Source organism: Galeopterus variegatus, unplaced genomic scaffold, assembly GCF_000696425.1.
Source record: "Galeopterus variegatus unplaced genomic scaffold, G_variegatus-3.0.2 Scaffold10575, whole genome shotgun sequence".
Taxonomy (NCBI): domain Eukaryota; kingdom Metazoa; phylum Chordata; class Mammalia; order Dermoptera; family Cynocephalidae; genus Galeopterus; species Galeopterus variegatus.
The window spans coordinates 40,339-54,548 of NW_007736686.1; the positions used below are offsets into that span (position 1 = coordinate 40,339).

At 60.9% G+C, this 14,210-nt stretch overlaps 2 protein-coding genes across 2 annotated transcripts; one reads left to right on the forward strand and one right to left on the reverse strand.

The window, feature by feature from the left end:
- The first annotated feature begins 2,907 nt into the window (after positions 1-2,907).
- Positions 2,908-4,162, forward strand: FGF22 (fibroblast growth factor 22). Its single transcript, XM_008594325.1, has 3 exons — positions 2,908-2,968; positions 3,772-3,875; positions 3,968-4,162. The coding sequence occupies exons 1-3, from the start codon at positions 2,908-2,910 to the stop codon at positions 4,160-4,162; spliced, it is 360 nt and encodes a 119-aa protein (XP_008592547.1).
- Positions 4,163-7,942: 3,780 nt separating this feature from the next.
- RNF126 (ring finger protein 126) lies at positions 7,943-13,899 on the reverse strand. The gene is made up of 9 exons (XM_008594328.1): positions 13,765-13,899; positions 13,185-13,288; positions 12,618-12,681; positions 11,693-11,937; positions 10,114-10,182; positions 9,974-10,043; positions 9,278-9,371; positions 8,924-9,039; positions 7,943-8,823 (listed from the first exon to the last, which is right to left on the reverse strand). The coding sequence occupies exons 1-9, from the start codon at positions 13,897-13,899 to the stop codon at positions 8,674-8,676; spliced, it is 1,047 nt and encodes a 348-aa protein (XP_008592550.1). The 3' UTR covers positions 7,943-8,673.
- Positions 13,900-14,210: the final 311 nt, after the last annotated feature.

Below are 14,210 nucleotides of genomic sequence, written 5' to 3' on the forward strand. Positions count from 1 at the left end.
CTGGGGCCAGGATGAGAGTCGGGGAATCCCCTGAGCCACCAGGAAGGCATCCCAGTCTGGCCAGACCGGTTGCTACTCCAGAGGGCTCCCCAAAAGGGCAGACCTGTCACCATGTCTTCACCCTGGTGCTATTTAGAGGTGCCGCCTGCGGCTGTGGCCATGGGACTGGGCTGTTGGGAGCAGAGGGCAGGGACTGGAATTCCAGGATATGTTCTGTGTGGGGCCCTGGGGAAGTCACTGCCTCTCTCAGGCCTCGGTTTCCCCACTTGTCAATGCCTCCTCTTGGCTCTGAGTATGTGTAGGTTGCTGTGTGCCCCTCTCCAAGCCCAGGTCGTGAGGCAGGCAAGTGAGGGGAGAGCCGGCCACCTTGCTGGGTGGCTCCCGTGGGGCTGGGTGTGGCTGTGCAAGAGGAGCGGGCTGGGTGGAAACAGGGCCACCCTGTCCCCACTGCCCCGTCAGCTGGGCATTGGCATGCCTACGTGTCTGTCCTGTCACCCACCTGCCCAAGTGTTCACCAGCTCATCCCCCACCCTCCACCTGCTGCAAAGCCCGCTGCCCTGTGGGTCTGCCTCTCAGGAAGCTCTAATTCAGAGCAGGAGACGAGTCTCACACGCGCATGCCCAGTCCAGGAGCCCAGCTCGCACGCACCAATGCATGTGCCAGAACCTTCTGTTGTGACCTCTGACCCCGAGCATCTCCTTTTCTCTCTGTCTCTCTGTCCCTCCCTGTGGCCACCTCTCTCAGTCTCTTTTTCTAGTCTCTGCCTCTGTCTCTCCTGTAGCTGTCTCTCTTGTCTCTGTCTCGCTCATCTCTGTCTCTCTTGTCCTTGTCTGTCTCTCTTGTCCCTGTGTGTCTCCGTCTCTCTTGTCCCTGTGTGTCTCTGTCTCTCTTGTCCCTGTGTGTCTCTGTCTCTCTTGTCCCTGTGTGTCTCTGTCTCTCTTGTCCCTGTCTGTCTCTGTCTCTCTCATCTGTCTCTCTTGTCCTTGTGTGTCTCTCTTGTCCCTGTCTGTCTCTGTCTCTCTCGTTTCTGTCTCGCTTGTCCCTGTGTCTGTCTCTCTTGTCCCTGTCTCTCTGTCTCTCTTGTCCCCGTGTCTGTCTCTCTTGTCCCTGTGTGTCTCTGTCTCTCTTGTCCCTGTGTGTCTCTGTCTCTCTTGTCCCTGTGTGTCTCTGTCTCTCTTGTCCCTGTGTGTCTCTGTCTCTCTTGTCCCTGTGTGTCTCTGTCTCTCTTGTCCCTGTGTGTCTCTGTCTCTCTCGTCTCTGTCTCTCTCTGTCTCTCTTGTCCCTGTGTGTCTCTGTCTCTCTTGTCCCCGTGTCTGTCTCTCTTGTCCCTGTGTGTCTCTGTCTCTCTTGTCCCTGTCTGTCTCTGTCTCTCTTGTCCCTGTCTGTCTCTGTCTCTCTTGTCCCTGTCAGCCTGCAGGTCTCTGCACCCACTTCTCTCCCACTCCCTCCCCGCCCCGGCAGCCCCGGTTCCGACCCAGCCCAGAGGCTCCGTGACTCACGAACGCGCCCCGCCCCCCGGCCCCGCAAGACAAACAAACACGCGCGGAGGCCCGGCCCCNGGCCCGGGGCTCCCTGGCTGCGTGGCGTCGGCCGCGTCATTCCCAGTCTGGGGCCTCGGTTTCCTCAGCTGTGAAATGGGCGCAGCACACCTGGCGGGAAGGCTGGACAGCTAAGGCGAAGGACGCAGGGGAAGCTTCTGGTTCCTGGCTCAGCCCAGACAAGGGTCTGTGCGGAATAGTCCTGAGCGTGGGGTCGCTCGACCTGTTTACAAACGGGAAACTGAGGCTCCAGGAAGGCTCCTGTGGGCCCAGTTACATAATGAGGTGGGGGCAGAGGTGGGCTCTGAACTCTGGACTCCCGGCACTACAAAACCAAAGTCAAGACCTGCCTGAGTTGGGACCCCTCTGTTTCTTCCAGGACACCCCATTTGGCAGATCAGGAAACTGAGGCACAGAAGGGGAAATGGCCTGCCCAGGGTCACACCCAGAGGGGTGGTGGGGCTGGGGCTCCATGGTGCCCAGAGACTGTCCCTGCTGCTCATCACTGTCCCCAGGGCCCCACCCAGCAAACAGGAGGCACTCCATAAGTGCTTGTGGAATGTGTGTGGCAAGAGCAGAGGCCAGGGTGAAGAGGAGATAAGGGGCGGGCTAACTGGGAGACGAGGGGAGCCAGAGCCCGCAGGGACCTGTCTCCACTTCCCCACAGGTCCAAGGTCTGGTCACGGGAGTGGGGAGGGGGCCCAGCTAATCGCTGGCCGCCGCCTGAATCACCACCATTAGGGCAGATAATCACCCCCTGCCCTTCCCAGCTACTTTCATCTGGGGCTCCCAAGGCCCTCATTAGGCTGCATGCGACGAGGGCAGTGACAAGGACTGGCTGGGCCGGTCCATCCGTGGTGGGCACCGCCAGGCGGGGTGGCCTTGGGCCACAGGAGAGGCCTGACTCCGCTGGGTGACCTGGGACAGTCGCCATCTCTCTCTGAGCCTCAGTTTCCCTCACTGGACAGCTATGCGGGTGATGGGTGATGAATGGCTCTGTGTGGGCGGGGCTTGGGGCTCTTCTCTCTTCATTAATTCGGTGGTTATTAATTGGGCACCCTTGTGTGCTGTGCTGGGCACCAGGCAGACTGCGGTGACCGAGTCGGCTCACCCTCATGGGACTCCCAGGTCAGAGGGTGACGTAGTTAAACAAGAGAACAAGGAATGTGGTAATTTCCCAGGGGGCCATGCAGGGTTCAAAGACCATGAAGAGGAGGTGGGCATGGGAGGCCAACTGGGCTGCCTCTGGGAGGGTCTGGCAGCCTCTCCGAGGAGGTGGTGCTGGAGCTGGCCCTGCGCAGGAAGAGCTGTGTACCTGGCAGGGGAAATGGCAGGTGCAAAGGCCCCGGCGTGAGATTGAGCATCGAGGATGAGACTGAGGGTGGGCAGGCAGGTGCGGGGGGTGAGTGGCTGGCCTCATGGGGCTGATGGCCTCTAGGTCCAGACAGGAGACTGAGGCCCAGAGTGGGGCAGGGTTCACCCAGGGTCACCCATCAGGGAACAGGGCCTGAAGCTGGCTCTGCCACTCCCGGGCCTCAGTTTACTCCTGAAGTGGGCAGAGTCAGCACCCCCTGGGGCTGCTGTGTGGGCTTGGTGGGGTGCAGAGGGCGCAGGATGCTTGGCTTCAGCCAGCTCAGGCATGTTAGCGCTGATCGTCGACCCCAGTGCGCTGTTCTGTAAACACCTGCCAGCGGGGGCGCGCCTGGGGGCTCTGCGGTCCGCGCTGGTTGTTCCTTTTACTTACTGGTCTCAGCAGCTCGCCCAGGCGGCCACCGCCTCCTTTCGAGGCCTCCTCCTGGCCTAGACCTTCGGCTTAGTTTTCTTGTCCTGAGTGGTGTCCACTTGTCCTAGGCCCCTGGGACCCCCTGCTCCCCAGTTTGGATGCTGCATGGGGGCAAACTGCACGGAGATGAGGCTGACCGAGCAGAGCCCTCCCTGCCCCTCTCCTTGCTGTGGCTCCCCAGTGCCCTCCAGAGAAACTGCTCCCAGCTTCCGGCCATCCGTGCCTCTCCCTCCGCCTCCTGCCGTCCTGTGTGCCCTCTCCAAGGCTCACGGTCATGGTGCTGGCCATTCCCTCTTCTTTCCTCCTGCCCATGGGCTGTCACCTTCCGTGTCTTCGGGAGAGCTCCTCGGTGTTTGTCCTGGTGCCCAAGGGTCCCACACCCTGCATGGGGAGGGAGAGGAAAGTGAGCCCGCGGGGTCAGGTTGGGCTCTGACCTGCCCCTCCCTGCAGGTGTCGTGGAGATCCGCTCCGTCCACGTGGGTGTCGTGGTCATCAGGGCCGTGTACTCAGGCTTCTATGTGGCCATGAGCCGCTGGGGCCGCCTCTATGGGTCGGTGAGTGCCATGTGCTTGGTGGGTGGTGGGTGGTGGGTGGCAGGCGGCAGGGAGGCAAGGGTGCCCGCGGGCCTCACGCGCCCGCCCCGCAGCGGGTCTACACTGTCGACTGCAGGTTCCGGGAGCGCATCGAGGAGAATGGCTACAACACCTATGCCTCGCTCCGCTGGCGCCACCATGGCCGGCCCATGTTCCTGGCGCTGGACGGGCAGGGGGCACCCCGGCGAGGCGGTCGAACGCGGCGCCACCACCTGTCAACCCACTTCCTGCCGGTGCTGGTCTCCTGAGGCCCCGCGGGGCTGCGAGGGTCCTGCTGCCAGAGGAACAGGCTGGACAGAGATTCCCGAAGATGCCTGAGTGGGGTGGCGAGGAGGCCGGACGGGGTCCAGGCCCTGGCCACGCATGTTCTCACCGTTCACTTCACAAGCATTAGTTGAGTGCCTGCTGGATGCTGGGGACACCCGGGGTTCCCCCCAGACGAGGCCCAGCACTGAGGGAGCCCCCAGTGGGGGCTAGGTGGACACTGAGCAGGTGTCCCAGTGTCGTCATGAGCTGGGGGCGGAGGACACACAGGCATGTCCTGGGTTGAGGGTCGTGGTTGTGCAGTGTCAGGAGGTCTGGGGGAACATTCCAGGCGGGGGGCACAGCAGAGGTGAAGACTCAGGTGGGAGGAGTCGTGAGCTGTTGGGGCAGTGGGTCGGGGAGGGGAGGGCCCAGGAGGAGGGGCTCGGGCAAGGGTGGAGCAGGCACGGCCCGGGGATGGCAGAGATGGTGACTCAGATGTGCCACCCCCAGGTGGCCGGCAGAATAATGGCCCCAAAGATGTCCCTGTCCTGACACTGGGTCCTGGGGATACGTCGATTCCAGTGGCAAAGGGGCTCACTCTGCAGATGGGATGGAGTTGAGGACCTCGCGATGGGAGGTCATCCTGGGTTACCTGGGGGCCCAGTGTCCTCACAGGGTCCAAGAGGGGGCAGAAGGGCCAGAGGCAGAGACTGGAAGACGCTGCACTGCTGGCTTTGCAGACGGAGGAAGGGGCCACACACCGAGGGCTGCGGGTGCCCTTAGAAGCTGGGAAGGGAGGACACGGGTCCTCCCCTGGAGCTTCCAGAGGAGCCATCCCTGCCCACACCTTGACTTTGGACTTCTGCTCCCCAGAACTGTGAGAGGATAAATGTTTTGTTTTAAGCCATCAAGTTTGTGGTCATTTGTTACAGCAGCTGCATGAAACACACAGAATGTCTGAAATTGTTTCAATGATAAAATAATTTTCCAAGCTCCTCAGTTCCTGTGGGAAGGGGCAGAGGGTGGGGGTGGGAGCAGGTGCCACATGCAGGGCAGGCCAAGGGGGCTTCGAGGCAGTGTCCTCCAGGGACGTGGGAGGCCCTCTGAGCAGCCTCGGGGGTTGAACTCGAGCTAGAAGGAAAGCTAAGCCCAGGTTCAACACCTGCTCTGTAGCCTCGGGCCAGGCAGCTACTGCTCTGGGCCTCAGTTTCCCCTTGTATAAAGTGGGATGATGCCATTTGCCCCATGCGGTTTGTGGAGAGCCAACACAGGTGCAACATTCCTCTTGGTGGAGGTGATGGTCCCTGCCTCTCCTCCCAGTCACCAGCTTCCACTTAAAATACAGAAAACAAAGCCGGGCCCAGACACCTGCTGGGAGGAAATGGGGGGTGGTAGGTGGCCAGTGACCAGGGAAGAGGCTTCCAAGCAGGGAGGGCCACACCAGGCCTGCCTGTCTGGACCAGGGCCCTTTAGAACCCACCTGCTCACCCTAGAGACTAGACAGACACTCACTGCCAGCCAAGGCCAGCAGCTATCACTCAGGGAATGCTGGGCAGCATCTGGGGACATTTGTGGTTGGTTACGACTGGGGGTGCTCCTGGCTTGGAGTGGGTGGAGGGCAGGGACACTGCTCAGCACCTGCAGTGCCCAGGATGCCCCACCACAGAGGATGATCCAGCCCCAGTGTCCACAGTGCCGAGTGGGACCCTGTGTGAGTGAACTTGCCACACTGCCCTGCATCCAGCCATGGGGAAGGGGCCGCCTTGCCAACCGAATTCTGCTGTTCAGGGCCACACACCGCTAAGCCAGTGCCATTTCGAAAGCACAGGTGTCAAAATGACTAAAATAAAATTACTGAAAACAAATGCTGGTAAGGATGCAGGGAAAACGGACCCCTTGTACGTCGCAGTTGGAAACACGACCAGTTTGGACGTTTCTCCTGAAACTGAACACACAGCTACCATTCGACCCCACAACGCACTTCTGGGCATTCACATCTCAGAGAAATGACATCTCTGTTCACACAAAACCTGTACACGGATGTTCACAGCAGCTGTTTTCGAAGTGCCTAAAAACTGGGCACCACCTGGTGTTCCTGCACAGGTGGAGGTTAAACCCAGGGGCACGTCCACACCGTGGACACCACCCAGCTGTGAGAAGGAACGGACCACGGAAGTACGAGAACACGGAGGACTCCTGAGAGGCTGCAAACTGTGCTTCCATTTATGTGACACCTTGAAATGACAAGTTGTAGATATGGGGGAGTGAGGGGGTCCCCGTGGGGACATAAGTGTCCGCCTTCTGTTCTGCAGCTGTTTCCCTAGGGCGTGGGGTGAGGTGCCGGGCTCTGCGTTGACACTGGGTGTGAATCCACCATCATCCCGGGATGAAACATTTCATGTCTACAAGAGCAGCGGCGACCCCTCCCTGTGTCCTCACAGCCCCATCACGGCACACTTGTGGCATGGGGGTCCCGGCGGGTTTTCGCCGTGTCCCTAGTCCTGATAGCCACAGCCCCACTCGAGCCTCCCTCCTGGCCCTCTCGGTCCAGGCCGTGGTCGGCTCCAACCTCCCACTCAGGAGCTTTGGCTGCCCAAGAGCTGACCACGTGCAGGACCCAAGCCTTTCTCCCTGAAAACCGCGGCACCCAACGTGTGTACGGCCCCCAACGTGTGTGTTCTCCACTGGGAGGAGTGGGCTTGGCCGTGGGACTCTGCTCCGTGGCAGCGGCACCCAACGTGTGTGTTCTCCACTGGGAGGAGTGGGCTTGGCCGTGGGACTCTGCTCCGTGGCAGGGCAGCGGGCAGCAGACGGTCTGTGTGTCTCCACCAGCTGCTGGAACCAACCGCTTCAAACCTGGCGGCTCAGAACGACACACGTTACGAGTCCTCTCACTGTTCTGCAGGCTGGAAGTCCTAAAATCAAGGATGGTCCCCGACGAGCTCCTGTCTCAACGTCTAATTCCATCTCCTCTGCAGAGTGCCGCGTCTGTTACTGCGGGAGGTGCTGTGGTCCGAGCCCTGGGGCACCTGGCTGCACTCAAAGTCACAAACGCTTCTCTCTCCCAGCTCCACAACCCCGTCAGGGTATCTCTCAGGGTGTCGTTTCAGTAGCGCACATTGCAGGACACAGGGCAGAAGACAGCCTGGTGCAGAGCGGATACAGAACCGTTGCAGAACAGAGAGGCCGGGGGTGGGCAGGTGCCTTCCTGCGCTCTGGAGTGTCCACAGAAGGCAGGTGTGGGCGTCCCTGTGGACGGGTTTCCTCTCTCACTCATCTGTACCCTCCAATGCTGGGCAATGGACTATTGGGATCTTCAGCCACGGAGCAGATGGGAGGTCCCGAGCCAGCCCAGCTTCACGCAGAGCTCAGGCTCTGCAGATCCAGCCGGTGACCCTATGTGTGGTTCTGACATGAGACTGGATGCGGAAGGCCCTTTTGAGGGCAGAGGCCCTCCCTGCAGACCCCGGCTGGAGCACAGTCCTGCCTGACAGGTTAATGCAGACTTGTGTTCCCACTGTTTGAAAATGCAAGCTCGTGGTGCTTGGCCACGCTCTTGAATGTCTCCAGATCAGACGTCTAGGGTTTAAGTTTGTGATCCCAGGTCCTACAGCACCCGGGCTTCCCAGCTGAGTGGCTAGCGGGATACCCGCTCACTGCTGGACCCTGCAGGAGGTACAACCCCCCCTGGGGACAGGCTGGGCTGCCCAGACCCCCAGCAAGTCACAAAGCCCAGCCCCTCTGGACACACTGGCGCAGAAGGAAAATGCCAAGCCACCTAATCCTCTTTTTAAGTAGGTGTATTTTAAATAGCTCTCCACATACACATTTTCCCTTTAAAAAGCGTCTGTCACGGCAGTTTTGTTCTTGGCTCTTGCTGGTCTTCCTCGTGGCCCCAAGCCCAGCGCCTGCTGCACAGTCCTGAGCCCCCAAGCTCTGGGTCACGGAGGCAGCCATGGGGGCAGGATGGGGGGGGTGGGGGTGGGGGTAAGCGGCCTGTGCTGGGGGCACTGGCAACCCTGGCAGAGTAGCTCTGCCCTGTCCTTCCACAGATCATGCATGGCCGCGTGTGAGCTCAAACGTCCATTTATTTCAAGGCAGTAATAATTTAAAATTATAAAAACCTTTCCGCCAGTGAACATTTAGGGGGCGAAGTTAGACACGAGGGAACGGGAAGGTTGGGGACACCCCTTGAGGAGGCCGTGTGGCCTGCACCCCTCTGTGCCAGGAGAACTGGGGCACAGGACATCCCTTCCCCTGGGAGGGCCAAGCAGCCGGAGCTAGGTGGCCAAGCTCTGGTCCCACCCCGGAGGAGGCAGGTCCTCCGAGCTTTGCCTGACAGCCTGGGGCCCACCGGGCACTGACCGACCAGATGTGGGTGTGGCCCAGGCACCTCAGTCCATGGGTGCCACGGTAGTGGTGGAGCCAGGGGTGGGTGGGAAAGGACCAGAACTTTCCCAGCGACTGCAGGGTGCTGTGGGTGGGGTGGGGTGCGGTGCCGGCTGTGCGGGACTCAGGAGTTGCTTGTGGCGTTTTCGTTGCTGGGCGAGCTGGAGGACGAGGATGAGGACGAGGACGAGAAGCTGACTCCAGTCAGGCCCGGGGGGTTTGTGGCCGTGTTCTGTCCTGTGAGGCTTTTTCTGCAGACGGGACAGCTGTCGTGCTTCGTGGGACAGAGGCGAGGGCAGGAGAAGGGGAGTGGGTTAGAGGCCGCTGGGCCAGGGGGCCGGGGCGAGGTGCAGCGGGCAGGCGGGGCGGCTCACCTGCTCCAGCCAGGGCACAATGCAGCCGTTGTGGAACAGGTGGTTGCAGGGCAGCTGCCGCACGCTCTCGCCCAGTGCGTAGTCGTCCTTGCACACAGGGCACTCGAGCCCAGAGCCTGCGGGGAGCGGTGTGAAGCTGGGGCACAAGCATGGTGCCTGCCACCCACCCCCACCGTGGTCTCCAGGAGCTGCAACCCCACCAGGCCCCAAGGCTCGAGAGGAATCACGCTGGCAGCATCACTGGATGGAGAGCAGGAGATGGGGGGACCCATAGCTGCTAGACGCGGGCACATAGAGAGCTCCCATGGGTTATGCAAGGGCAGGCTGCACATCGTTCAGTGCCCGGGCTCGTACCTACATGCTCCTCGGTGACGGGGACAGTAGGGAGGGCCTGGATCTTCTCCTTGTCTGCGGGCGGGGGGCCTGTGTTTTCAAACTGGTTGAGGAGCTGAAAGACAAGAGGCCAGAGTGCCGGGAGCTCCTCGGGGCCGGGGCTCTGAAAGGCAGGGCTGCCTGACCTGCAAAAGCACCAAGGCCAGGACCCCTTGGAGTGTGCCCCCCAGCTGGGTCAGAGGTCGCTGTCACACCCCCTGAGGCCCTGCCTGCCCTCACCCAGCTGGGTCACCATCCCAGCCAGGGTGGGGGGCTGCCCCTGCTGCCAACTCCTCCCATCCCCATTGAAGACAGCCTTGTGAGGGTCCTGCTCTTGTGGGGACATGCCCCACTCCCACTGTTCTGCAGAGGGAGGGGCCCAGCCGGCCAGGGCTGGGGGCAAGAGGTCCTGCTGGCTGACAGGATGACTTGCAGCAGAGTACGGTTGGCAAGCATGGGCTCCAGGGCAGGGGGACAGCAGGCCTGGGGAGCACAGCCACCAGGGTGGTGCGGCCGAGCAAGTCTCCTGCATGGCCTCGGGACCACGGTGCAGGTGCATTAGAAGGCAACACCCAAGGTCGTGGAGACTCAGAATAGGCAGAAGGGAAGAGGGAAACACCCTGGCGCCAGCAGCTTCCCCAGGCCCTCCCCCGCCCCCAGGGACCCTGACCCCTGTACCTGTGTGATGATGGCGTCCAGGCCATTGGCCCCCCAGGCGTAGTCCATCGGATTCGAGTGAAGGACACCCCTGGGGGCGGAGAGGTCAGTTTGAGGGGGTAAGAGGCAGGCGGGGAGGGGGTGCCCACCCTCCTACTCACCAGGGGCCCAGGCCCAGGTTGGGGATGGTGGCAGGGGTGATGATGCCGTTGACCAGCTGCTGGATGATCCTGCAACAGAGCAAGGGGCAGCGCTAGGGGCCACAGCCGGGGGCCAGCTGCTAAACTAGCAGCTTCCAGACTTTGTTCAACGCATACCACACCCAACGGTAACGACCCAGCAGTCCTACTTGTGGGTATTCAAAGGAGAGGAAATCGGGGCCGGCCCGTGGCTCACTCTGGAGAGTGCGGTGCTGATAACACCAAGGCGACGGGTTCGGATCCCATATAGGGATGGCCGGTTCGCTCACTGGCTGAGCGTGGTGTTGACAACACCAAGCCAAGGGTTGAGATCCCCTTACCGGTCATCTTTAAAAAAAAAAAAAAAAACAAACAAACAAAGGAGAGGAAATCAGTGTGGAAGAGACACTCCCATGATCACTGCAGCTCCAGGCACTGCGGCCTGAGTGTCCATGCATGGATGGCAGATAAAGAGACATGGCACAGACACAATGGCACACCGCTCGGTCGTGAAGAGGAATGGAACCCTGTCATCTGAAGAAACGTGGATGCGCCAGAGGGTATTACGTGAAGTGAAAGGAGCCAGGCAAAGAAAAACAAATACCACCTGATTCACTCATGTGGAATCTGAAGGGATTTTTAAAAATTACTATTTTAAATTATTTTATTTTGGGGGTGACTGGCCAGTATGGGGATCTGAACCCTTGACCTTGGTGTTACAAGGCAGCATCTAACCAGCTGAGCTAACCGGCCAGACTCTCAAGAAGCTGACCTCAAGGAAGCACAGTGGAAAGAGGCCACCAGAGGCTGGGGAGGGAGGTGGGTACAAAGTGACAGTTATCCAGGAGGAATGGGCTCTGGGTTCCACAGCACGGTAGGGTGACTACGTGTAACAGTATCGTACATCTCAAAACAGCTCCAAGAGAGGAGCCTGAATGTTCTCATACGTGAGGTGACGGGCTAATTACGCTGATTTGCTTTTTATATGATGTATACACCTGTCAGACATCACACCTTACCCCATAAATATGTACGGTTACTATGTGTCGTTAAAACCAAAGTCATAAAAAATCAGCAAGAAAAGCATCCACCAGCGACCTTCCACCCAGCTCTGGTCTGGACCCTGAGGCTGGGGGGTGCCCGTCCGTGGACCAACACCCCCCATTTCTAAGTCCGTGTGGAAGCCGACTACCCCTGGTCTGGCGGACGCTTCATACTAACACCAAGCATCCTGGGTGTCACTCCGCGGGGCCCTCGAGCCTGGCGCTTGGCCCTGCTGGTTCTAATAACCTCAAACCTGGCACATGCCTCCAAGGTACCATGGGGGTGTCACAGCCCCCGTGGGAGGAGGAGACTGAAGGCCTCCGGTGCACGGGTGTCCACAGGTGTCCAGCCTGCCCTGCTCCTGGGAACTGCAGACCTCCCACACCACACTGGCCAGCCCTTCAAGAGACAGCCTGGACTTAATCCGGGCTTCAGTAGGACCTTTGCCCTTCTCCAAGTGGCAGAACATTCATCTCACCAAGCAGGGCCCTCTCTGGCCACCCCCGGGCCCCCTCACCCTTCCAGCGTGGGGACGCCTTCGTGCCTGCCGGTGGCCCGCCGTGCAGTGAGGCGGGCGCGGGGCTGCCGGGCGCCATACCGGTGCCGGGATGGGTGCTCTCTCTCCCGCCGGCTCTCGGGGTCCCTGCCGTCATCTGCCTGTGCCCCGGGAGGGAATGTGGGGATCTCGAAGCTGTCGTCAAAGATGCCGAAAGCAAACTGTCCATAGCCCTGCGGCAGTGTGAACAGGTGCTGGTCCACGTTCTGGGGAGAGGAGGGGAGGGCGTGACCACGGTGCAGGGCCCGATGGGGCAGCCCAGGGGACAGCAGCCCCGGTCCATGCAGTCCACTCAAGGGGTGCTGTGTGTGCAAAGAAAAAGGCAAAAGCAAAATCGGTGCTGACTCATGCCAGACACAGACACACAGATGGGAGATGGGTGACGAGAGTGGGGCGGAAAGCCTCGCCTGTCTTCTTGGAGCTGCCTGTGTGCTGTGTGAGCGGGTCCCCCACATCTGCCTCCACACCATCAATTTTCTATCACTTTTCTGTGTCTTCGTAGGGTGGGGTGGGCAAGAGGACTGGAGCTGCCCGGCCCCGCTCCAGACCAGCCCCTTAGCAGGGACCCCCGTGTCCTCCATTGAGCACTGTCCTAGGCACAGGGGCTCAGAGGACACCGGGTGGGTGGTGGGGGGGACATGAGTCCAGCACATGTGGAGGTCACACACCAGTGGGGAGATCCCAGAGAGTACCTGGATAGTGGCACGTGTGATGCAGAGGGACGCACGTGGGACGCAGAGGGACACATGGGATGCAAGGGGGAGGTGAGGTGCTGGGGGCCCAGGGACAGGCGCAGTGTGGGCCGGGCATGGGCCAAGGGTAGGAGTTGGTGACTGCCACAGGAGCAGGGGAGGACACATCCCACGGGGACAAGGGCGCACCTCACCTCAAACGGCTGCCGGCTCTGGTCCGTGGGGGCTGTGGAGGGGGCGGAACCGTTCTCTGTGCTCCTGGGGAGAGACAGTGGCATCAGCTGCGCTCTGCCCTCTGCTCCTGCGCGTCAGGAAAGCCACTGCCTCAGGACGCAAACCCTGAAGTCACCATGGAAATACTACAGACCCCGGGGCCCACCACCGCGGAACTGTCCAGACTCTGGTGTCACCCCCTGCTTCTTCCCCGACAGTGAGCACAGGGGTGTCTGTACCACAGCACAGCCCACCAAGCCCACATGTGTGGACGCTAGCTAAGCACCACGAGGCCACTATGGTCCCCGTACACAGTCTGTGTCCTGGCCTAAGGACCCTGGGGCAGAGTCCCCGCATCCCCTCTGTCCCCTCATCCCCAGGGGTGGGTGGCCGTCTGAGGTCACTAGCCCTGCTCTCTGGCTCAACCCTCCCCTCAGCCTCAAAGGGGATGTGCCCCCAGGGTTGGCAGTGGCTGTTTCATGGCCCAGCTGGCTACAGCCCAGGCCCTGGCCTGCTCTCCCGCCTCTGTGACCGAGGGGCTATGTCACCTGGTCTCTTCTGGGAGCTCCTCGATGAAGCCAGACTCACATCTTGGGCAAATATAATCCTGCAGGACAGAGTAGAAGCGAGTGTCAGCGTGGTGTGGCCCCACCTGCCCTGAGCATGGGAGGACGTGAGGCCCAGGGCCTGTGACCCTGCTGGGCTCCACCATAAAACCTCCTCCAGGACAAGGGGTGAGGGGCTCCCTCCACCTGGGCATCTTGGGCCGGCCTGTCAAGCGCAGGCCCGAGGCACATCAGGGCCTCTCTGGACCTTGCGGGGCATGGAGGATGGACCAGGAGATGGAAGGCAGGCCCCTAGCCAGGTCCTCCTGCAGGCCATCTCCCCTACCCCACCCATGTGGCGTCCCACGTGCCTAGTCCCCACAGCAACAGAGAAGCCGCCGGAGCCTCAGGGCCTCCTCACATGACAAGTGGAACTCAGAGACAAAGCTGGCTGTGGACCCCTGCAGTGGCATTTCTGGAGCATTCTAGCAGCCCCAACAGCCTGCTCCCCTGGCTGGAGCGGGACCTTATCGCACTAGACACCTCCCTTCAAGGCATGGACTCTTCCCCCAGGTCCCCTGACCAAGGATGCCAAGCTGTCCCAGAGGAACCGAGGAGCCGCCCCGGGGATGGCAAGCGTGTGAGGCTCAAAGCGACGGCTGCAGCATGCGGAAGCCAGCCTTCTGCCACTGCTGCCAAGCAGGGCCCCGTCCGTCATCAGGTTTCCTACAGCCACCTCTGGGAAAGGAGGCAAACAGGGAGATGTGACATGGGGACGCAAGGCTGGTTTCCACGGGAAGGTGACTGGGCAGACCCCAAGGGGTGGCATCGCCCTCCCTGCTGACTTCTGGGGAGGGATGGGGTCTGGAGAGGAGCTGCCCCCCCACCCCCGGCACACACGGTCGCCTCCTGGCCAGGTGGGGGCTGAGGCTGGGATGAGCAGAAGGCAGGGCTGGCGCTCGCGCCACACCGAGATGCAAAGAGCCCACAGACGAGAGGAGGCTGGCAAGTCTGTCAACGGACTTGTAT

Coding starts and splice junctions, on each gene's coding strand:
- FGF22 (XM_008594325.1), top strand. CDS start 2,908: ATGAGACTGAGGGTGGGCAGGCAGGTGCGGGGGGTGAGTGGCTGGCCT. Junction 2,969..3,771: donor CTGGCCTCATGGGGCTGATG/GCCTCTAGGTCC, acceptor CCCTCCCTGCAG/GTGTCGTGGAGATCCGCTCC. Junction 3,876..3,967: donor GGGGCCGCCTCTATGGGTCG/GTGAGTGCCATG, acceptor CCCGCCCCGCAG/CGGGTCTACACTGTCGACTG.
- RNF126 (XM_008594328.1), bottom strand. CDS start 13,899: ATGACGGACGGGGCCCTGCTTGGCAGCAGTGGCAGAAGGCTGGCTTCC. Junction 10,183..11,692: donor GGCGTCCCCACGCTGGAAGG/GTGAGGGGGCCC, acceptor GCTCTGTTGCAG/GATCATCCAGCAGCTGGTCA. Junction 10,044..10,113: donor AACCTGGGCCTGGGCCCCTG/GTGAGTAGGAGG, acceptor CTCCGCCCCCAG/GGGTGTCCTTCACTCGAATC.